Source organism: Coregonus clupeaformis, chromosome 29, assembly GCF_020615455.1.
Source record: "Coregonus clupeaformis isolate EN_2021a chromosome 29, ASM2061545v1, whole genome shotgun sequence".
Lineage (NCBI taxonomy): Eukaryota > Metazoa > Chordata > Actinopteri > Salmoniformes > Salmonidae > Coregonus > Coregonus clupeaformis.
This window is the reverse complement of record NC_059220.1, coordinates 3,004,419-3,027,341: the sequence shown is the minus strand read 5'-3', so window position 1 is coordinate 3,027,341 and position 22,923 is coordinate 3,004,419. Positions and strand designations below refer to the sequence as shown.

General features: G+C 44.9%; 1 protein-coding gene across 1 annotated transcript in view; it reads left to right on the top strand.

Moving 5' to 3' along the window:
- The window catches only part of LOC121544591 (phosphofurin acidic cluster sorting protein 2-like), a 158,148-nt gene that overhangs the window by 123,904 nt on the left and 11,321 nt on the right, over positions 1–22,923 (top strand). Inside the window, exons 10-18 of the mRNA XM_041854554.2 lie at positions 955–1,030; positions 2,144–2,215; positions 3,291–3,424; positions 5,288–5,420; positions 5,656–5,760; positions 6,048–6,154; positions 6,446–6,600; positions 8,372–8,482; positions 8,857–8,965. Coding sequence (XP_041710488.2) covers positions 955–1,030; positions 2,144–2,215; positions 3,291–3,424; positions 5,288–5,420; positions 5,656–5,760; positions 6,048–6,154; positions 6,446–6,600; positions 8,372–8,482; positions 8,857–8,965 — 1,002 coding nt within the window. The remainder of the gene's footprint in view (positions 1–954; positions 1,031–2,143; positions 2,216–3,290; positions 3,425–5,287; positions 5,421–5,655; positions 5,761–6,047; positions 6,155–6,445; positions 6,601–8,371; positions 8,483–8,856; positions 8,966–22,923) is intronic.

Below are 22,923 nucleotides of genomic sequence, written 5' to 3'. Positions count from 1 at the left end.
CTTTGGATAAAAGCGTCTGCTAAATGGCATATATTAAATATTATTAAATATTATTATATTATTATATATTATATTACATTTGGAAAGGCACACACCTGTCTGTATAAGGTCCCACAGTTGACAGTGCATGTCAGAGCAAAACCCAAGCCATGAGGTCAAAGGAATTGTCCGTAGAGCTCCGAGACATGATTTTGTCGAGGCAGAGATCTGGGGAAGGGTACCAAAACATTTCTGCAGCATTGAAATTCCCCAAGGACACAGTGGCCTCCATCATTCTGAAATGGAAGAAGTTTGGAACCACCAAGACTCTTCCTAGAGCTGGCCGCCCAGCCAAACTGAGCAATCGGGGGAGAAGGGCCTTGGTCAGGGAGGTGACCAAGAACCCGATGGTCACTCTGACAGAGCTCCAGAGTTCCTCTGTGGAGATGGGAGAACCTTCCAGAAGGACAACCATCTCTGCAGCACTCCACCAATCAGGCCTTTATGGTAGAGTGGCCAGACGGAAGCCACTCCTCAGTAAAAGGCACATGACAGCCCGCTTGGAGTTTGCCAAAAGACACCTAAAGACTCTGTCCATGAGAAACAAGATTCTCTGGTCTCATGAAACCAAGATGTAACTCTTTGGCCTGAATGCCAAGCGTCACGTCTGGAGGGAAACCTGGCACAATCACTACGGGGAATCATTGTGTATTGTCTGTAGATTGAGGGGAAAAAATCTATGTAATCCACTTTAGAATAAGGCTGTAACGTAACAAAATGTGGAAAAAGTCAAGGGGTCTGAATACTTTCCGAATGCACTGTATGTACCTGTGGACGTGTATTAAGTTGCTATCACTCTGATTTGTATAGTGCTCTTTCAATCAGCTCCAACTGTTACAGCAAATGCATTTAAACATTTGTTTTATACATTCATTATGTTTTCACTTGTGTTAAAGACACTATTTCGTATTTCAGGCCATATTTCGAGGGTCTCTCCCTCTCCAGTTCTCAGACAGAGATCGGCAGCATCCACAGAGAGCCACCCAGTCCGGTCAGTAACAGAGAGCCACCCAGCCCGGTCAGTAACAGAGAGCCACTCAGCCCGGTCAGTAACAGAGAGCCACTCAGCCCGGTCAGTAACAGAGAGCCACTCAGCCCGGTCAGTAACAGAGAGCCACTCAGCCCGGTCAGTAACAGAGAGCCACTCAGCCCGGTCAGTAACAGAGAGACCACCCAGCCCGGTCAGTAACAGAGAGCCACTCAGCCCGGTCAGTAACAGAGAGCCACTCAGCCCGGTCAGTAACAGAGAGCCACTCAGCCCGGTCAGTAACAGAGAGCCACTCAGCCCGGTCAGTAACAGAGAGCCACTCAGCCCGGTCAGTAACAGAGAGCCACCCAGCCCGGTCAGTAACAGAGAGCCACTCAGTCCGGTCAGTAACAGAGAGCCACTCAGCCCGGTCAGTAACAGAGAGCCACTCAGCCCGGTCAGTAACAGAGAGCCACTCAGCCCGGTCAGTAACAGAGAGCCACTCAGCCCGGTCAGTAACAGAGAGCCACCCAGCCCGGTCAGTAACAGAGAGCCACCCAGCCCGGTCAGTAACAGAGAGCCACTCAGCCCGGTCAGTAACAGAGAGCCACTTAGCCCGGTCAGTAACAGAGAGCCACTCAGCCCGGTCAGTAACAGAGAGCCACTCAGCCCGGTCAGTAACAGAGAGCCACTCAGCCCGGTCAGTAACAGAGAGCCACTCAGCCCGGTCAGTAACAGAGAGCCACTCAGCCCGGTCAGTAACAGAGAGCCACTCAGCCCGGTCAGTAACAGAGAGCCACTCAGCCCGGTCAGTAACAGAGAGCCACTCAGCCCGGTCAGTAACAGAGAGCCACTCAGCCCGGTCAGTAACAGAGAGCCACTCAGCCCGGTCAGTAACAGAGAGCCACTCAGCCCGGTCAGTAACAGAGAGCCACTCAGCCCGGTCAGTAACAGAGAGCCACTCAGCCCCAGCCCGGTCAGTAACAGAGAGCCACTCAGCCCGGTCAGTAACAGAGAGCCACCCAGCCCGGTCAGTAACAGAGAGCCACTCAGCCCGGTCAGTAACAGAGAGCCACTCAGCCCGGTCAGTAACAGAGAGCCACAGTTTTAACGCCCTCTCTTCTGTTCTCCCTCCAGATGGATCCAGGCCAGACTAAAAGTAGCGGAGCCACGTTCCAGGTTGACAGCGTCTCAGATAATGGCTCATTTGTAAGTGTTATCTGTTATGTTATCCGAGAAAACGCTCACGACTCTGTTTCTCATTTCAATTCAGTTCAATACAACTTTGCTTAGCCCCTCAGGGGCAATTAAGGACCTAGTCAGTTTACAAATATCACCCCGTCAGGGGTAATTAAAGACCTAGTCAGTTTACAAATATCACCCCTCAGGGGCAATTAAAGAACTAGTCAGTTTACAAATATCACCCCCTCAGGGGCAATTAAGGACCTAGTCAGTTTACAAATATCACCCCTCAGGGGCAATTAAAGAACTAGTCCGTTTACAAATATCACCCCCTCAGGGGCAATTAAAGAACTAGTCAGTTTACAAATATCACCCCCTCAGGGGCAATTAAAGAACTAGTCAGTTTACAAATATCACCCCCCAGGGGGCAATTAAAGACCTAGTCAGTTTACAAATATCACCCCGTCAGGTGCAATTAAAGACCTAGTCAGTTTACAAATATCACCCCCCAGGGGCAATTAAAGACCTAGTCAGTTTACAAATATCACCCCCTCAGGGGCAATTAAAGACCTAGTCAGTTTACAAATATCACCCCCTCAGGGGCAATTAAAGAACTAGTCAGTTTACAAATATCACCCCCCAGGGGCAATTAAAGACCTAGTCAGTTTACAAATATCACCCCGTCAGGTGCAATTAAAGACCTAGTCAGTTTACAAATATCACCCCACAGGGGCAATTAAAGACCTAGTCAGTTTACAAATATCACCCCCAGGGCAATTAAAGAACTAGTCAGTTTACAAATATCACCCCCTCAGGGGCAATTAAAGAACTAGTCAGTTTACAAATATCACCCCCCAGGGGCAATTAAAGAACTAGTCAGTTTACAAATATCACCCCCCAGGGGCAATTAAAGAACTAGTCAGTTTACAAATATCACCCCCCAGGGGCAATTAAATAACTAGTCAGTTTACAAATATCACCCCCCGGGGGCAATTAAAGATCTAGTCAGTTTACAAATATCAGCATCCTCCATGTATACAGTGTACAAACAGACATCACATCCACAATACAATACATTGTCCCTGTCTTTGCTCCGTCCCAGCAAGAGGAGCAACCAGAGGCAGTAACCCCCACTACGGAGTTGGAGATGGACAACATGGACACCTTCTTGGAGAAGCTGCCCCCTACTGGCAAGATGAAGAAGACAGAGTCCCTCATCATCCCGTCCAACAGATGGTAAACACCGGCTGACTCTCTCTCAATTCGTCCTGTCTCCCCGCCTCCTCCTCAACCGTATTGGAGGAGAGCAGTCCATGGTCCCTCTCATTAGACCTTCTTCTCCAATGAGATTTGAAAAGGAGGCGAGGAGACAGGATGCAAGGAAAGATGAATCAAATGAAAAAGCTTCTGTCTCCCTCTCTCTACGTTGTCTGCTGGGTGTCTTCTAATCTTCAGCTTGTTCAGTCCACGGTTCAGTTGGTAGGGAACCAGTTGACCCATTCAAATGTTGGGAGCATACAGTGTATATAGAGTCTTTGTTTAGTTTTTCTACAGGAAACGAGGTGGCGACAGCATTTCTTTTTCTACAGTAAACAAGATGGCGACAGTATTTCTTTCTCTCCACCCCACTGTCACCCTCTCTCCATCCAGCTGACCACACTGTCCTCTTGAAGAACATTCCCCCACACCTCCCTACCTCGCCTCACACCTCCCTACCACTCTTCACACCTCCCATACCACTCCTCCCACCTCCCTACCTCTCCTCCCACCTCCCTACCTCTCCTCACACCTCCCCACCTCTCCTCACACCTCCCTACCTCTCCTCACACCTCCCTACCTCTCCTCCCACCTCCCTACCTCTCCTCATACCTCCCTCCTCACCTCCCTACCTCTCCTCATACCTCCCTCCTCACCTCCCTACCTCTCCTCACACCTCCCTCCTCTCCTCACACCTCCCTCCTCTCCTCCCACCTCCCATACCACTCCTCCCACCTCCCTACCTCTCCTCCCACCTCCCTACCTCTCCTCCCACCTCCCTACCTCTCCTCATACCTCCCTCCTCACCTCCCTACCTCTCCTCACACCTCCCTCCTCTCCTCACACCTCCCTACCTCTCCTCCCACCTCCCTACCACTCCTCCCACCTCCCTAACACTCCTCACACCTCCCTACCTCTCCTCCCACCTCCCTACCTCTCCTCACACCTCCCTACCACTCCTCACACTTCCCTACCTCTCCTCCCACCTCCCTACCTCTCCTCACACCTCCCCACCTCTCCTCACACCTCCCTACCTCTCCTCACACCTCCCTACCTCTCCTCCCACCTCCCTACCTCTCCTCCCACCTCCCTACCTCTCCTCATACCTCCCTCCTCACCTCCCTACCCCTCCCTCACACCTCCCTCCTCTCCTCCCACCTCCCTACCACTCCTCACACCTCCCCACCTCTCCTCACACCTCCCCACCTCCCCTCACACCTCCCTACCACTCCTCACACCTCCCTACCTCTCCTCACACCTCCCTCCTCCCTCCCTACCACTCCTCACCTCCCTACCTCTCCTCACACCTCCCTACCTCCCCCACCTCCCCTCCCTCCCTACCACTCCCCACCTCCCTACCTCTCCTCACACCTCCCTCCTCCCCTCCCTACCACTCCTCACACCTCCCTACCTCTCCTCACACCTCCCTCCTCCCCTCCCTACCTCTCCTCACACCTCCCTCCTCCCTCCCTACCTCTCCTCACACCTCCCTCCTCCCCTCCCTACCACTCCTCACACCTTCCTACCACTCCTCACACCTCCCCACCTCTCCTCACACCTCCCCACCTCTCCTCACACCTCCCCACCTCTCCTCCCACCTCCCTACCTCTCCTCACACCTCCCCACCTCTCCTCACACCTCCCCACCTCTCCTCACACCTCCCTCCTCCCCTCCCTACCACTCCTCACACCTCCCTCCTCCCCTCCCTACCACTCCTCACACCTCCCTACCTCCCCTCCCACCTCCCTACCTAGTTTGGGTGGGAAATGCACTACCCTGCATCCCCCTCAAACTGGTCCTGCTCTGTCCTCATTGTAGTGTTCGTTCTCATGTCTTCCCCAGGCAGGAACCTAAGATGGTGGGGAGGAGAGGGAGGAGTACGTCCCTAAAGGAGCGCCAGCCCAACAGACCACAGAATGAGAGAGCCAACAGCCTGGACAACGAACGCTCCCTCGACACACACTGCCATCTACAGGTAGGAGGAGCACACTGTAAGCAAAATCACATTGTCTCTCTGGTGAAGCCCAGGGCTATAGTAGTAGGATCAAGATAGCTGGCAGATCAAGTCAGAATACGGAGTCTGTAGCTTAACATTCTAGATTATCTTAGACTCTTTGATGCTTCTAGCGACTGTGTCTCGGATGTGTGATTCATTTCTATTTTCGATGGACAATAAAATGGTCTTCTTCACCATCTCTTCCCCTCCCCAGATCCCCAGGAAGACCGTGTACGACCAGCTGAACCACATCCTGGTGTCTGACCACCATCTACCTGACAGCATCATCCTCATCAACACATCTGATTGGCAGGGCCAGGTGAGACAGGAAATGACATACAGAAAGTGAAATGTTGGTGACCCCTCTTTGGCTCCATGACGACCAAAGGGAATAATAGATTAAATAATGAAAAACTAAACTTGTCTTTCTCTTATCACCCTCATATTCTCACATTTCCACATGACATTTCGCTCCGTCCATCTCTTGTTTTTGTCTTCTCTTTCTCAAACTGTTCTACTCCCTTTTCCCATATCTCTCTCTCTCTCTCTCCTCCCCCCTCCCTCCCTCTCTCTCCCCCCTCCCTCCCTCTCTCCCCCTCCCTCCAGTATCTGTCAGATGTTCTCCAGAACCACCACCTCCCAGTGGTGTGCACCTGCACTACAGCAGACATCCAGGCTGCCTTCAACACCATCGTCTCGCGCATACAGAGATTGTGAGCTTCCTCTTTCTCAGTTTACATCCACCTCTCCTTCCCCATTGTAATAATAGTAATAGTAATGATAATATACACTACTTAGCAGGAGCTTTTATCCAAAGCAACTCACTGTTCTTACATTTTCAGTGTGTGTCTGTGATCCCTGAGGGACTTGAACACAGCCTTGGCGTTGCTAAGCAGCGTCACGTTCTTGTAGTCGTAGTTACTGAGCCGTCCTCTCTCTTACAGGTTGTTAATATGTTTTGTCTCCTTAGCTGTAACATGTTGTTTCTGTGTGTTTCTATATAGTTGTAACTGTAACAGCCAGACGCCCATCCCCATAAAGATAGCGGTGGCTGGGGCTCAACACTACCTCGGTGCAGTCCTCAGGCTGTTCGTAGACCACCTGTCTTACAAGACCCCCGACTGGCTGGGCTACATGAGGTTCCTCATCATACCGCTTGGTGAGAGATGGAGGCGGTCGTTCGTTCACACCTTGTAAACTCAGCAACCAAAAAAAAAGAAACGTCCTCTCACTGTCAACTGCGTTTATTTTCAGGAAACTTTAACATGTGTAAATATTTGTATGAACATAACAAGATTCAACAACTGAGACATAAACTGAACAAGTTCCACAGACATGTGACTAACAGAAATTGAATAATGTGTCCCTGAACAAAGAGGGGGTCAAAATCAAAAGTAACAGTCAGTATCTGGTGTGGCCAACCAGCTGCATTAAGTACTGCAGTGCATCTCCTCCTCATGGACTGCACCAGATTTGCCTGTTCTTGCTGTGAGATGTTACCCCACTCTTCCACCAAGGCACCTGCAAGTTTCCGGACATTTCTGGGGGGATTGGCCCTAGCCCTCACCCTCCGATCCAACAGGTCCCAGATGTGCTCAATGGGATTGAGATCCGGGCTCTTCGCTGGCCATGGCAGAACACTGACATTCCTGTCTTGCAGGAAATCACGCACAGAACGAGCAGTATGGCCCGGTGGCATTGTGATGCTGGAGGGTCATGTCAGGATGAGCCTGCCGGAAGGATACCACATGAGGGAGGAGGATGTCTTCCCTGTAACGCACAGCGTTGAGATTGCCTGCAATGACAACAAGCTCAGTCCGATGATGCTGTGACACACCGCCCCAGACCATGACGGACCCTCCACCTCCAAATTGATCCCGCTCCAGAGTACAGGCCTCGGTGTAACGCTCATTCTTTCGACGATAAGCGCGAATCCGACCGTCACCCATGGTGAGACAAAACCGCGACTCGTCAGTGAAGAGCACTTTTTGCCAGTCCTGTCTGGTCCAGCGACGGTGGGTTTGTGCCCATAGGCAACGTTGTTGCCGGTGATGTCTGGTGAGGACCTGCCTTACAACAGGCCTACAAGCCCTCAGTCCAGCCTCTCTCAGCCTATTGCAGACAGTCTGAGCACTGATGGAGGGATTGTGCGTTCCTGGTGTAACTCGGGCAGTTGTTGTTGCCATCCTGTACCTGTCCCGCCGGTGTGATGTTCGGATGTACCGATCCTGTGCAGGTTGTTACACGTGGTCTGCCACTGCGAGGACGATCAGCTGTCCGTCCTGTCTCCCTGTAGCGCTGTCTTAGGCGTCTCACAGTACGGACATTGCAATTTATTGCCCTGGCCACATCAGCAGTCCTAATGCCTCCTTGCAACATGCCTAAGGCACGTTCACGCAGATGAGCAGGACCCTGGGCATCTTTCTTTTGGTGTTTTTCAGAGTCAGTAGAAAGGCCTCTTTAGTGTCCTAAGTTTTCATAACTGTGACCTTAATTGCCTACCGTCTGTAAGCTGTTAGTGTCTTAATGACCGTTCCACAGGTGCATGTTCATTAATTGTTTATGCTTCATTGAACAAGCATGGGAAACAGTGTTTAAACCCTTTACAATGAAGATCTGTGAAGTTATTTGGATTTTTACGAATTATCTTTGAAAGACAGGGTTTCTTTTTTTGCTGGGTTTAGTTTGAAGATAACCTATGTTTGTTCATTTTAGGGTTACAAAATTCTCTAAAATGTTTCCCTACAACCGTGATTTCTGAAAAACGTGTGAACTTGTGAAAGTTTGCTACCCTAGTTTAGTTTGATTTAAACAGAAATATATAGTTTTTCTAAAGATAGTGTGGTATTTTTTTAATTATGTGTTTACTTCTACAGAGTTCTTACTAGTGATATCAGTGATTTGACGTCTCTCCCTTTCATTGTGTACAGGATCCCACCCAGTCTCCAAATACCTGGGTACCATCGACTATCGATACAACAGTTTATTCCAGGATACTGCGTGGAGGGACCTCTTTCACAAGCCAGAAGCTCCAGTCATGGGTAGAACAGGCTTAACACACATTAGGGTTGCAAAATTCAGGTAACTTTCCCAAAATTCCCAGGTTTCCCAGAAGTCCCGGTTGGAGTATTCCTGGACTTCCTGCTTGTTCCCCCTGATCCCAGGAATCTTCCAACTGGAATTTCAAAAAAAAAAAAAGAAAGCTAGTTACTGGAATTTTGCAACCCTAACACACACCTAAGATGTATCTATGCTGTGTCTCTGTGTATTTCTATGGTGGAAACAGAATAGTGTGTGTGTTGTGTGTGTGTGTGTGTGTGTGTGTGTGTGTGTGTGTGAGCTGTGGAAGTAATTATCTCTTGAAGACATTAAACATCAATCAATGAATCAATCGCTCCTGTCATGTGGTGTACAGTGCAGGAGACTCCAGACGTGGTTTCCAGGGTAACCCAGTATATGGTCGGGGCCAGCGGCGCTCACCAACTCCCCATCGCTGAGGCCATGCTCACATACAAACAGAAGAGGTAAGATGAGGCAACAGCGCACACACACACACACACACACACACACACACGCACACGCGCACGCGCACACACACACACACACACTGAGAAGACACCATGCTGCCATTTAGTTAACTCACAACTTTATAGGCGACATTTTCGTAGTGCAAAAGCAATGTGTAAAGTTACCATAATCCTCATTATAATCTGGCAGCATGATTTCATTTGAAACATTTCTTCAACAATGTGGATTATAAAGGAGCGGTATTTATGTATTGCAAAGTCCTTTTACCGCACATTGTTGAAGAAAAGCTTCAGATTAAATCAGGCTGCCAGATTATAACGAGGTGTAAGGTATTTTTTTGCACTTTGTTAGCACAATTCTTTTGCAGTATGAAAATGCATCCCTTTGTGTGTGTATTAACAACTGCTTAATTAACAGCTAATAGCATTCCTGATGAAGTGTTATGATAATTAACAGCTAATAGCATTCCTGAAGAAGTGTTAAGATAATTAACAGCTAATAGCATTCCTGATGAAGTGTTAAGATAAGTGTGGATCAGTTTCTCTTTGACTTGTAGATGTGTTTTTTAGCTCATTCATTTTCTAATTAATTAATGTTTAGTGGATCAGCATTATAGTGACACATAGGTAACATTGGAATAAGGTTGCAACTAATAAGGTTAAACTTTCCCAAAATTCCAAAGCTTTCCAGAAATCCTGGTTGGAGGATCCTGGATTCCCTGTTTATTCCATTCTGATTCTGGGACTCTTCCAACTGGAATTTCTCTAAAAACCTAGGAATTTTGGGAAAGTTACCTGAATTTAGCTAACCCTACTTAGGCGCTTGTTCATTTGTGAAATCCAGCCAGTCTGTGGAGAACAGAACCCTTAGCCTGGGTACCTGTCTGTTTTGTGCTATCATTCCACTCCTTGTCATTGCCAAACATATCAAACGAAGCACAAGGAGTGGAATGTTGGCACAGAACAGGTCTGTGTTTGGGGCTACAGAACCCTGTGAACAAACATCTCTGTCTGTCTGTCTGTCTGTCCATCTCTGTCTGTCTGTCCATCTCTGTCTGTCTGTCTGTCTGTCCATCACTGTCTGTCTGTCTGTCTGTCCATCTCTGTCTGTCTGTCTGTCTGTCCATCACTGTCTGTCTGTCTGTCCATTTCTGTCTGTCTGTCTGTCCATCACTGTCTGTCTGTCCATCTCTGTCTGTCTGTCCATCACTGTGTGTTTGTCAATAATGTTGCTTTGTTTTGTTTTCTTTTGTCTTTTGCCATCTTTGAAGGAAAAAGAGCTTTCATTTTGATTTTGCAGTAAGGTATTGTGGTCTGCTTAAGTCTGCTTCTCCTGATGATTCATCCACATGCTCTCTCTCCCTCTCTCTCTCTCTCTGGGTTTTAGACCAGATCCATTCATTATCCTCTCTCTCTCTCTCTCTCTGGGTTTTAGACCAGATCCATTCATTATCCTCTCTCTCTCTGGGTTTTAGACCAGATCCATTCATTATCCTCTCTCTCTCTCTCTCTGGGTTTTAGACCAGATCCATTCATTATCCTCTCTCTCTCTCTCTCTCTGGGTTTTAGACCAGATCCATTCATTATCCTCTCTCTCTCTCTCTCTCTGGGTTTTAGACCAGATCCATTCATTATCCTCTCTCTCTCTGGGTTTTAGACCAGATCCATTCATTATCCTCTCTCTCTCTGGGTTTTAGACCAGATCCATTCATTATCCTCTCTCTCTCTGGGTTTTAGACCAGATCCATTCATTATCCTCTCTCTCTCCTCAGCTGCCTGTAGCAGTAGCTAGACCAGATCCATTCATTATCCTCTCTCTCTCCTCAGCTGCCTGTAGCAGTAGCTAGACCAGATCCATCCATTATCCTTCTCTCTCTCTCTCTCTCTCTCTCTCTCTCTCTCTCTGGGTTTTAGACCAGATCCATTCATTATCCTCTCTCTCTCTCTCTCTCTCTCTCTCCCTCTCTCTCTCTCTCTCTGGGTTTTAGACCAGATCCATTCATTATCCTCTCTCTCTCTGGGTTTTAGACCAGATCCATTCATTATCCTCTCTCTCTCCTCAGCTGCCTGTAGCAGTAGCTTGACTAACATCTAACCTGCATGGTTACACACAGAGCCGTATATTTCTATATATATAAATATATGGCTCTGGTTACACACACACACACACACACACACACACACACACACACACACACACACACACACACACACACACACACACACACACACACACACACACACACACACACACACACACACACACACACACACACACACACACCATCCCTCTATAAACAACCTAGCCTTGATTTCCAGTCTTTCACATTTGCGTTGATCAAGAAATAGTGTAATATTTCAAAAACAATTGTGTGGCTGTTAAACAGACTTGAGACCGTACACAACCTACACTGTTGTGCACTGGTCAGACAGACAGACAGACAGACAGACAGACAGACAGACAGACAGACAGACAGACAGACAGACAGACAGACAGACAGAAAGACAAAACCAACCGTTCATAATCAAAGCTGATATTGAAATAGTATCGGAGGTCTGTTTTTTGGGCTCAGTTTCATTTAAAGGAAGTGACTGACTGATAAAGTGGCAGGTTGTCAGTGACAGTGGCTGTTCTCTGGATGATCTCCTTCTCCCCCGTCCATCTTCTCCCCCGTTTCAAGGCCATTATCTCTGTGTGCTTTGGGCCATTATCTCTGTGTGCTTTGGGCCATCCGTGCGTCTGATATAAATAAAAGAAGCCAGAGCAGCCATGCTTCCTGCTTCCTGTCTGTCCCTGTTTCTACCTGGTGTAATGTTAACATTAGTGTACATACATGGGTCATACAGCATGTTTTTATGTATGCACAACCAAATGCAGTACACAGTGCCTTCAGAAAGTATTCACACCCCTTGACTTTCTCCACATTTTGTTGTGTTACAGCCTGAATTTAAAATTGATTAAATTGAGATTTTTTTTGTCACTGGCCTACACACAATACCCCATAATGTCAGTGGAATTATGTTTATTTTTAATTTTTTATATATTAATAAATTAGAAGCTGAAACGTCTTGAGTCAATAAGTATTCAACTCCTTTGTTATGGCAAGCCTAAATAAGTTCAGGAGTAAAAATGTGCTTTACAAGTCACATAATAAGTTGCATGGACTCACTCTGTGTACAATAATAGTGTTTAACATGATTTTTGAATGACTACCCCATCTCTGTACCCCACACATACAATTATCTTTAAGTCCCTCAGTCAAGCAGTGAATTTCAAACACAGATTCAACCACAAAGACCAGGCAGGTTTTCCAATGCCTCGCAAAGAAGGGCACCTATTGGTAGATCTTCTTTTTTTTTTAAGCAGACATTGAATATCCCTTTGAGCATGGTGAAGTTATTAATTACACTTTAGATGGTCTATCATTACACCCAGTCACTACAAAGATACAGGCGTCCTTCCTAACTCAGTTGCTGGAGAGGAAGGAAACCGCTCAGGGATTTCACCATGAGGTCAATTTTGACTTTAAAACAGTTACAGAGTTTAATGGCTGTGATAGGAGAAAACTGAGGATGGATCAACAACATTGTAGTTACTCCACAATACTAACCTAAATGACAGAGTGAAAAGATGGCAGCCTGTACAGAATACAAATATTCTGTTCCCTAGCTTGGCTGGTGCTAGCCTTGGCCTGCTGGAGAATGACATGCCTTTCCCTGAAACCTACCTCTGCATTGTGCCCTTTCCCTGAAATGTACCTGTGCATTGTGATTTGCTGTGGTGGTGATGGTAGTGTCTAATTGACTACAGCAGGAATTATGGGATGGCTTGGTGCTGGCCAGTGATTGGCTGTGCAGCCTGCATATCTTGCTCCCCCCTTCTCTGCCACCAATCAGGGGTTGGGTTGTTTAGGGAGCAATCGGGGCATATGATTGGATCAGATTTTGTAGCAGTGGTTCTGAAGCAAAACCTGACCAACTGGTATGTAGTTAGTAGATCTTTTTTTAAAATCACAAAATATTATCATAATTCAGACTAATTCATTTATGTTTTAGTGAATTGGGGGTTATTTTAACATGACAAACTTTTCTCCAGGATTTGTTTTGGAACTTTTAAATGATTGGATGAAACTCAAGGCTTGGATACAATTGAAGCGATGACCCTACATGCACATCAGTGACACAACCAACAATAATAATGATTTAATCAAATTAAAGTGAAAGAATACAAACCAAAAGGTTTTTGTATAAATTTGGATCTTGTCATAATCAATCAACATTATTGGTCACCGTTTAAAATTGGTCCCAGATCAATACAAATAGTACTTGTTTAGCAGTTACTTATGATCTTTCTCTTTCCCCTAGCATGGGATTATTGTTGTCGGGTCGGTCAGAGTGGTATCAACCCTCTAGAGTCTAAGCTAACATATGGAATTGTTTTTAAGATGGTCATACCAAGGATCATTTAGATATTTGATTTGGAATGTTAGGGCCTCTTTAGGTATCTTTAAAAATAAAACAACTATTTGATGAAACATTGAATTTGGCCTTACTGCTATTAGCCCATAGAAATGCATTGAATAGCAGATTCACTACATGGAAAAACAGATGGAAAAAAAAGTAATCAAAAGGAAGTTTGTTTTGAAGAGTCTGTCCTATATCTGAGAGATATAAGAAAGATCAGAAAACTATTATTAACTTCTTTTTTTTTACCCATATTTAACCCCTTTGTTAAGGCAATAAACTACCTCCATATAATACAGTCCTTCCATTCATTTTTTAAAACTGGTTCCGGGGGACCTTCAGCCGAGTCCTGTGAGGCTTGTGGACGTCCTAGAGCAAAACAACCGACATGTACAGTACCAGTCAAATGTTTGGACACATCTACTCATTCCAGTGTTTTTTTTTAAAATTTGTACTATTTTCTACATTGTAGAATAATAGTGAAGACATAAACTATGAAATAACACATATGGAATCATGTAGTAACCAAAAAAAGTGTCAAACAAATCAAAATATATTTTATATTTGAGGTTTTTCAAAGTAGCCACCCTTTGCCTTGATGACAGCTTTGCACACTCTTTACAGGACACTACAGACAGAAGTTGGCAGATCGGCGGTACCGACTTCAGACGAGTCCCGTAACGCTTGTGGGGGGGTCGTAGAGCAAAACCACCGACACGTACATGCATTTCCATAGAGGGGTGTGTAGGCCAAACCGTTCGGACGCTACAGATGTTTTCGTGAGAAGACAGATTTTCGGGATGTCTCTCAGTCTGACAAACACCGCTGTAGCTCTGTCACCTTTCACTGCAGATGCGGAAGGCCGATTTCGGCGGATGTGGTGGATTGAGACGCAGCCCATGCAAAAAAAAAGATCTCTACCTTAAACGGGTTAATATTGTTATTTTACGTTAGGGGCATTTTTTTTCTTCAGTCCCACAGAAAACGCAACAAAGTGCCTATGCAAAGCCCTCAATAGTCTGTCACTCAGAAACTTCTTCCAGTATTCCAATAGTCCTTTTACTAGATTAAATCATGACAGAAGCATTTTATTCTTATTAACGAGATGGAGTCCAAGACAGGCTACTTTAGGAAACTTTCTGAATGGACATATAGGCATATAGAGAGAATCAGCGAACTCCTCACACACTCACACCCCTCTTAAAGGACCCGTAAATCAAAGCCACCAGCGTATGTCAGACACGAGCAAATATTTCTCCTTTCCTTAAAACGTATTTAAAAAACCTAGGCCTACTTTAGGCTTTCCGAAAGTAGGCTGTAAGATAATGAATTGACCAGGACAGTATGAAGGGGACAGCTATGCTATAGAATGAACAGTGGTGTAAAGTGCTAAACTTTTTTTTTTGGTATCTGTACTATTTTTTACAACTTTTACTTCACTACATTCCTAAAGAAAATAATGTACTTTTTACTCCATACATTTTCCCTGACACCCAAAAGTACCTCGTTCATTTTGAATGCTTAACAGGACAGGAAAATGGTCCAATTCACGCATTTACCAAGAGAACATCCCTGGTCATCCCTACTGCCTCTGATCTGGTGGACTCACTAAACACACATGCTTCGTTTGTAAATGATGTCTGAGTGTTGGAGTGTGCCCCTGGCTATCCGTAAATTTAAAAAACAACAAGAATATGAAATTTTAATTTTAAATGATTTATGCTTTTACTTTTACTTTTGATACTTAAGTATATTTAAAACCAAATACTTTTAGACATTTACTCAAGTAGTATTTTACTGGGTGACTTTCACTTTTACTTGAGTCATTTTCTATTAACATATCTTTACTTTTACTCAAGAAAGAAAATTGGGTACTTTTTCCACCACTGACTATGAAGATGAAATTGACCATCATTAAAATAGAAACAAATACACGCAACGTGTCCATAGCCCTTTATCAGCAACACAGATTATCGTGAGGGAAAGATTTTTCAAATAATGTGAGGAACTACTATAATTTGGTTAAAATATATATTACTTTGTTGACTTTCTGTGTGAGGTGAAGCTGGGCAGGTACTTCTTTGCCCTCCGTCAATATTAACAGGACAACGAAACCAGACACATGATCACATGGAGCGCATAAATGATGGGATGAAATAAATCAAAACTAGTGTAGCAGGTTTGTGAACTCAGCAAATAACATTTCCACTCTGAGAATGGTAAATTACTGTAATTAATACACGCATTAACAGAAATTACTGTAACGAAATGACAGGGATTAACGGTAAATTGCCTGTTTTACAAACGGTAGGCTATATTTATATTTTAGTCATTTAGCAGACGCTCTTATCCAGAGCGATTTACATGAGCAATTAGGGTTAAGTGCCTTGCTCAAGGGCCTTGCTCAAGGGCGACCTTTCGGTTACTGGCAAAACGCTCTTAACCACTAAGCTACCTGCCGCCCAGGTAACTTAACCACATGGGCATTCATAAAAGTGCATTGCGGGCCGAGACTGTATAGCCTGGGCTACTATTCTACATAGCGGGGATAGGAGGTCGAAACATTTTGTTGTCTAGCCTAAGGTGGCATATCAGCCAGGACCGGGCCTGATCAGCGTTGATTAGTCTATAAATTAAGAAAATATTCTGTATCAAATGATACCATGCCGGGTTGGAGAAGATTGGCGCATTGTCTATTTGACAACAACATTAGAGCAACCTTGTTGACTGCTGTGGAATAATGAATGAATAGGCAGTCAGACACAACCTATTTAAACGGTTTTGACGGTTATTTTTTATTTTCATGACAGTCTTCATCGATAACCGTCAGTTACACAGTTATTAAATTACCATCACAGCCCTAATAATTCTGTTGGTATAATTCAGATCATGTATTTCATAACATAATGCATGTCATAACAGCGCTTCAAGCCAAGCCTCCTCCTCCACCCACTCTCCCTCTCTCACCCACCCGCTCTCCCTCTCTCCTCCACCCGCAACATTTCAGTTGCATCTGGTGCTCTACGCTTGTCCATCGCGCATGTAAACAACTTCCTTGCCTGCTCCATAGCAAGCTGCTCTATCCACACTGATTTGGTGAAGTCATTTAATGATCCAAATGAAGAAGAAGAAAAAAACACTTGATTTCACAGATTAAAAAAGGAACGGACCGGTTCAGAACATTATTTTGCTGGTCGGAACAGTAGAACGGAACTAACATTTCGGTTCCAACCCCTGGTTTCTAGGTTATTTACTCCACTCCACCACCCATCATTCCTCTATATATATTGTCCGCCTCAATCCCCCTTTCAACCTGTGGTGTTTCTGTCAGGTCATTAGGGTTGCAAAATTCCGGAAAACCTTACAAAAATTCGTAGGTTTTCCAGAAATCCTGGTCGGGGAATTCCCGGTTTTCCTGTTTATTTCATTCTGAATCAAAGGAATCTTCTTACGAGGTTTCTGTAAAACCTGGGACTTTTGGGAAAGTTGAAAATGTACAGAATGGTTACCTGGAGGAAAATGGTGGAGGGTCATGCTTTTTCAATTTCAATCAAGGGAAGGGTTTAGTATTTTTTAAATCTAGTCGGGGGAGGGTCATGTAGTCTGTAATTGATGAAATGTCAATATTTCTCAACGTTTTAGAATTAATTGCTTATTAGGCTATATATGGACGTGTGCCGGATGCCTCTCCACATCTGATTCTCCGCTGGGCGCAGAAAATATCACGTCCGCCTATATACTATTATGATCCATAGACTATAGGCTATGAATTGCATGCTCGGAGAAGCACAGAGCAAAGTTCTATTTCTAAGATAGCTGCTGGGATGGTGTAAATAAAACTAGGCTGCAGGATGTTCCAACCCTGAGCTCCGGCCTGCTCTGCTCGTGTTGATTTTAGAACTGTTTTGTGTGCTGCCTAGCTAATGGCTGTGCTGTGTAGGCCTACAGTGGCAGTTGAGGAGGAGAGTCAAATGCTTCTTCCAAAAAGTATTTTTGATTAGGCCTAGTCCAAAGAATGCACTATAGCGCCTTTAGCCCTTTGTTCAGACTATAACCTCTGTTCCGTTCAGTTTGAGAAGGAGAGCGCCAAGATGAGGAGGATGACCGGAGGTCAACTTTGATAGCTTGCTACTACTATAATTGAGTTTATTAAAAAATAATACGTTTCTTGCCCATGATGTATTTATCAGTTATTGACCTCACAATAAGCCAGATTCGAGTCACATGCGTTGTGGTGTTGAAACTTGAAGCGGCAGCCGCGGCACAATCAGTCGGAAATGGACAGATCATGGCGCTGAAAGTAGGCAAATTAGAGTAGGTATAATTCATTTAAACCGTCTTCATTTTAATTCGACTTTACTAACAACAAGAAGGCTTTATGTTGGAGCCTATTTAAGAAATAATAGGTAGGCCTACCTGTTTGACAGACGAAATTAGGCTATAGGCTGCTATGTCCATCAGTGGCGGCTGGTGAAAAATATTCTCGGTGGGGCTGTGCCATACTTTTTTTTTCCTGTAACCATCGCGATATATTTTAACACAAACTGCAGGACAGCAGTGCTCAGTGAAACATTCAGTAATTATTTAATGCCAATATTAAAAAGTTGAGGCATTCTTACACAAAAACATATTACACAAACCCAAGCCTTTCATTTGCATTTAAAGTGAACTTTTCACCATTGGTAGTAAACAGGCAACGCAACAGGCATGCTGTCAGAACAGAGTGGAAAGTGGACAATAACATGAAATTATTATAAAGTTTATAGGAAATCTTACACTGTATAAAAGGATGTATAATATAGAAATGGATATCAAGTGGATGAACTCAAACCTTTGACTGGAAGAATAGCATACAGTATTTTATGATCATACTAAATGTGACTAATTGTTAATGTGCTCCAGAACTGCAACAATTAATTGATACAAAACAACATATATACAGTAATATTAGCAAAGACACTATTAAGACTTTCTAGAGTACCATATATAACTGGATTTTTTATGCTAAGGTCAACTATATACAAAGAAACATGCGGCCAGAGCTGCTCTGTGTGTGTGTGTCTGTCATCTTATTTGTACAGGAATTTTGCCCGTCTGTCCTTCTGAGTGGCAAACCTCTCAATGACCCTTTGATTAAAGTCAGGAATGTCCCTGACAAGTTTCTTCTCCATGGAGAGCATGGCCAGAGCGTTCAGGCGATCCTGTGTCATGCTGTTTCTCAGGAAGGTCTTGATCCTTTTCAGTGTAGAGAAGCACCTTTCTGACTCAGCAGTTGTCATGGGTGTGGTGATGAGGATCTTGAGGAGGCTGGCAGTCTCTGTGAAAGTGCTCTGAAGGTTGTTCTCCATGAAGAACTGGTACAGGGGCACTGCACCACTACAAGCCTTGAACTCACTGTTCTCATAGATGAGGGACAGTTCGGTTTTGAGCTTGGCCTTGTTCAACATGGGGTACGCCTCCACGGTTGTTTCAAGCGCTGTATCGGGAACTTCACACTGTGTTGTGGGAACAACTCTCCGTGCAATAGTGTTGCGCTGATGAGGTGCTGGGTGAAGGAGAACCTCTCTTTGGCATGACTCAGGATGGTATCACATACCTGTAAAAGATACATCATCAGCTTTAATTTGCAATTAAGCTATTTTGATGCAAGTGATCCTGACTGACACATGCCTATGTCCAACTCAAGTATATGATTACCAAGGTGCTGATTGTTCAGGGTTTTGGCTACATACTACCAGGCCTGAAAAAAGTTCTAGGGGGAAACACTGACAATTACATCACAACTTACAGTGGGGAAAAAAAGTATTTAGTCAGCCACCAATTGTGCAAGTTCTCCCACTTAAAAAGATGAGAGAGGCCTGTAATTTTCATCATAGGTACACGTCAGCTATGACAGACAAATTGAGAAACAAAATTCCAGAAAATCACATTGTAGGATTTTTAATGAATTTATATGCAAATTATGGTGGAAAATAAGTATTTGGTCACCTACAAACAAGCAAGATTTCTGGCTCTCACAGACCTGTAACTTCTTCTTTAAGAGGCTCCTCTGTCCTCCACTCTCGTTACCTGTATTAATGGCACCTGTTTGAACTTGTTATCAGTATAAAAGACACCTGTCCACAACCTCAAACAGTCACACTCCAAACTCCACTATGGCCAAGACCAAAGAGCTGTCAAAGGACACCAGAAACAAAATTGTAGACCTGCACCAGGCTGGGAAGACTGAATCTGCAATAGGTAAGCAGCTTGGTTTGAAGAAATCTACTGTGGGAGCAATTATTAGGAAATGGAAGACATACAAGACCACTGATAATCTCCCTCGATCTGGGGCTCCACGCAAGATCTCACCCCGTGGGTCAAAATGATCACAAGAACGGTGAGCAAAAATCCCAGAACCACACGGGGGGACCTAGTGAATGACCTGCAGAGAGCTGGGACCAAAGTAACAAAGCCTACCATCAGTAACACACTACGCCGCCAGGGACTCAAATCCTGCAGTGCCAGACGTGTCCCCCTGCTTAAGCCAGTACATGTCCAGGCCCGTCTGAAGTTTGCTAGAGTGCATTTGGATGATCCAGAAGAGGATTGGGAGAATGTCATTTGGTCAGATGAAATCAAAATATAACTTTTTGGTAAAAACTCAACTCGTCATGTTTGGAGGACAAAGAATGCTGAGTTGCATCCAAAGAACACCATACCTAATGTGAAGCATGGGGGTGGAAACATCATGCTTTGGGGCTGTTTTTCTGCAAAGGGACCAGGACGACTGATCCGTGTAAAGGAAAGAATGAATGGGGCCATGTATCGTGAGATTTTGAGTGAAAACCTCCTTCCATCAGCAAGGGCATTGAAGATGAAACGTGGCTGGGTCTTTCAGCATGACAATGATCCCAAACACACCGCCCGGGCAACGAAGGAGTGGCTTCGTAAGAAGCATTTCAAGGTCCTGGAGTGGCCTAGCCAGTCTCCAGATCTCAACCCCATAGAAAATCTTTGGAGGGAGTTGAAAGTCCGTGTTGCCCAGCGACAGCCCCAAAACATCACTGCTCTAGAGGAGATCTGCATGGAGGAATGGGCCAAAATACCAGCAACAGTGTGTGAAAACCTTGTGAAGACTTACAGAAAACGTTTGACCTGTGTCATTGCCAACAAAGGGTATATAACAAAGTATTGAAAAACTTTTGTTATTGACCAAATACTTATTTTCCACCATAATTTGCAAATAAATTCATTAAAAATCCTACAATGTGATTTTCTGGGTTTTTTTTTCTCATTTTGTCTGTCATAGTTGACGTGTACCTATGATGAAAAATACAGGCCTCTCTCATCTTTTTAAGTGGGAGAACTTGCACAATTGGTGGCTGACTAAATACTTTTTTTCCCCACTGTACCTCTATAGCCAACCTCTGTTGTTCTCCTGGTCCCAGCATCCTCCGTCGCTTGATGGGCTGTTGCTGCTCGTCAGATAAGCTGTCCCCACACAAAGAGGGAATTGAGGCCCTGGGTCCAAAAAATAAAGTTTAATTTGATAACTTGCAATCAGACTTCTTAACTCACTGTAATTCCCCCTCAACACACAACCAGTGACTTTTATATATATATATATATATATATATAGACAGACAGACAGACAGACAGATAGTGTGTATATACACACAAACTATGTCTAGTAACTGCTTTTAACCTGTGATGTACATAATTAACTGATGTTATTACGTTTTAAAGCCTTTTTCTATTACATTTGTGAGAGGGATGCAACATCATTTTGTTCTGCTGTGCACTTAGCAATAAAGTTAATCTTCAATAACAACTAGGCCTCTTCTAGAAATTGACCTGGTGGACACCTGAATAATTATTACAAACTGTGTAGTACTTTCCTGCATTATTATCAACGTCTGATTGTGTCTTCTCTTTCCTTTTAAAATACTAAAACAAATATAATTGTGACGGCTCTATGATAATCACTCACGTTGATGACCAGACACATTTAGGCTTTTAAACTGTTGTAAGTGAACTATTCATCTTTCTAACAACATCTTTATCAGCCAATAGTAAATATAGTTATTTACCTGATTGTTAGCATGCTGTCTGTGAACCTCTGGACAAGTGCTTTAATGAAGACAGGGTCGATGTTCCTCTTCTGCAGCTGGCTGAAAAGCATGTCCACATTTGGCATGATCTTGTGGAACAGTGCCAGGAAAAAACAGAAAGCCTCGTCTTCGAGCATCCTCACAAAGCCCCCCGCCTCTCTGACAGTCGGGGCATCAAAGTTCCCAGAGTCTCTGATGGTCTGGAAACACGTTAGGAGGTCATCCCTGTACTCGTACACAGTGTTTACAGCGCGACTGTGGAAGTTCCACCGTGTTGTAGAGGCTCTGGGAGTCTATGCGCAACCACTTCGTCAAGCACGGTGGTTCGCTTGGGAGACCTGGAGAAGAAAGCAGAAAATCCTGCAAGGTCGGAAAAGAAAGTGCCGATCCTGGGGATGCGTGAAGTAGCCTGCTGCATGATGAGGTTCAGCTGATGTGCATAGCAGTGGACGTAGTGCGCATTTTCGTACACATCCACTATTTTACGCTGCACTCCGCCGGTGGCTCCCCTCATCACACTTGCTCCGTCGTAAGCCTGGGCAATAAGTTTGGCCTTTTGTCCATGTGAGAGTATGGTGCTGAGCCTCTCCAGCAGCGCTGTAGCGATGGTGTCGGGCGGTTGCGTTCTCGATCAAAATGAACTCGAAAAAACGCCCTTGGACGTTACTTTTAGCATCGATGTAGCGTATCACAAGCACCAACTGGCAGTGGGTGGAAACGTCAGTCGTCTCGTCCAGCTTGAATGGCGATAAAATCAGCACTCTTTACTTCCTCCAGGATGTAATCCTTAAGCACTGACAGCATACAGTCCAACAGCTCGTTCTGTATCGTCTTTGACGTGCCCTTAAAAACGGTAGCTGTCTTCAGGTGCTCCTCCAGCACACTGTCGAGGGAGGCAACAAAATCCACTAAGCCCCGGAAAATGCCGGGGTTGTCCGAGGAGTCAGTCTCCTCGTGCCCACGCAAGGCCAACTCAAAAGCCCCACAGAACTTCACACAATCGATAATTTTGGATAGAATGTGCCTGTTTTTATCCACCTCCTCATTGTGTTTCCTCACCGCAATCCTGTGGCCGTCATCCAGCTGCGTAGCAATGTTCACCCTTCCTAATACAGCTAGCTTTACAGAGTTGTCCATGTGTGCCCTGGTGTTCTCATGTTTCTTTACCTTCTCTGACAGGTGCTTCATATCCCTCACTCCGGTACCTGTCCATGCTGAATCTGACCCCGTCGTTTTAAAAAAGCAAGCACGGAAAGCAAAATAAAGCATTAGCATCAGTGCACCCAGCTAGCCAAGCCTTCCTGGTGTACCAGCTACGGGAGAAGCCGCGCATATACTGCTTCCCTTTCTCGCTAGCCTGCTGTCTGATTGAGAGGTCAGGTTGATCTGGGCCCAGCT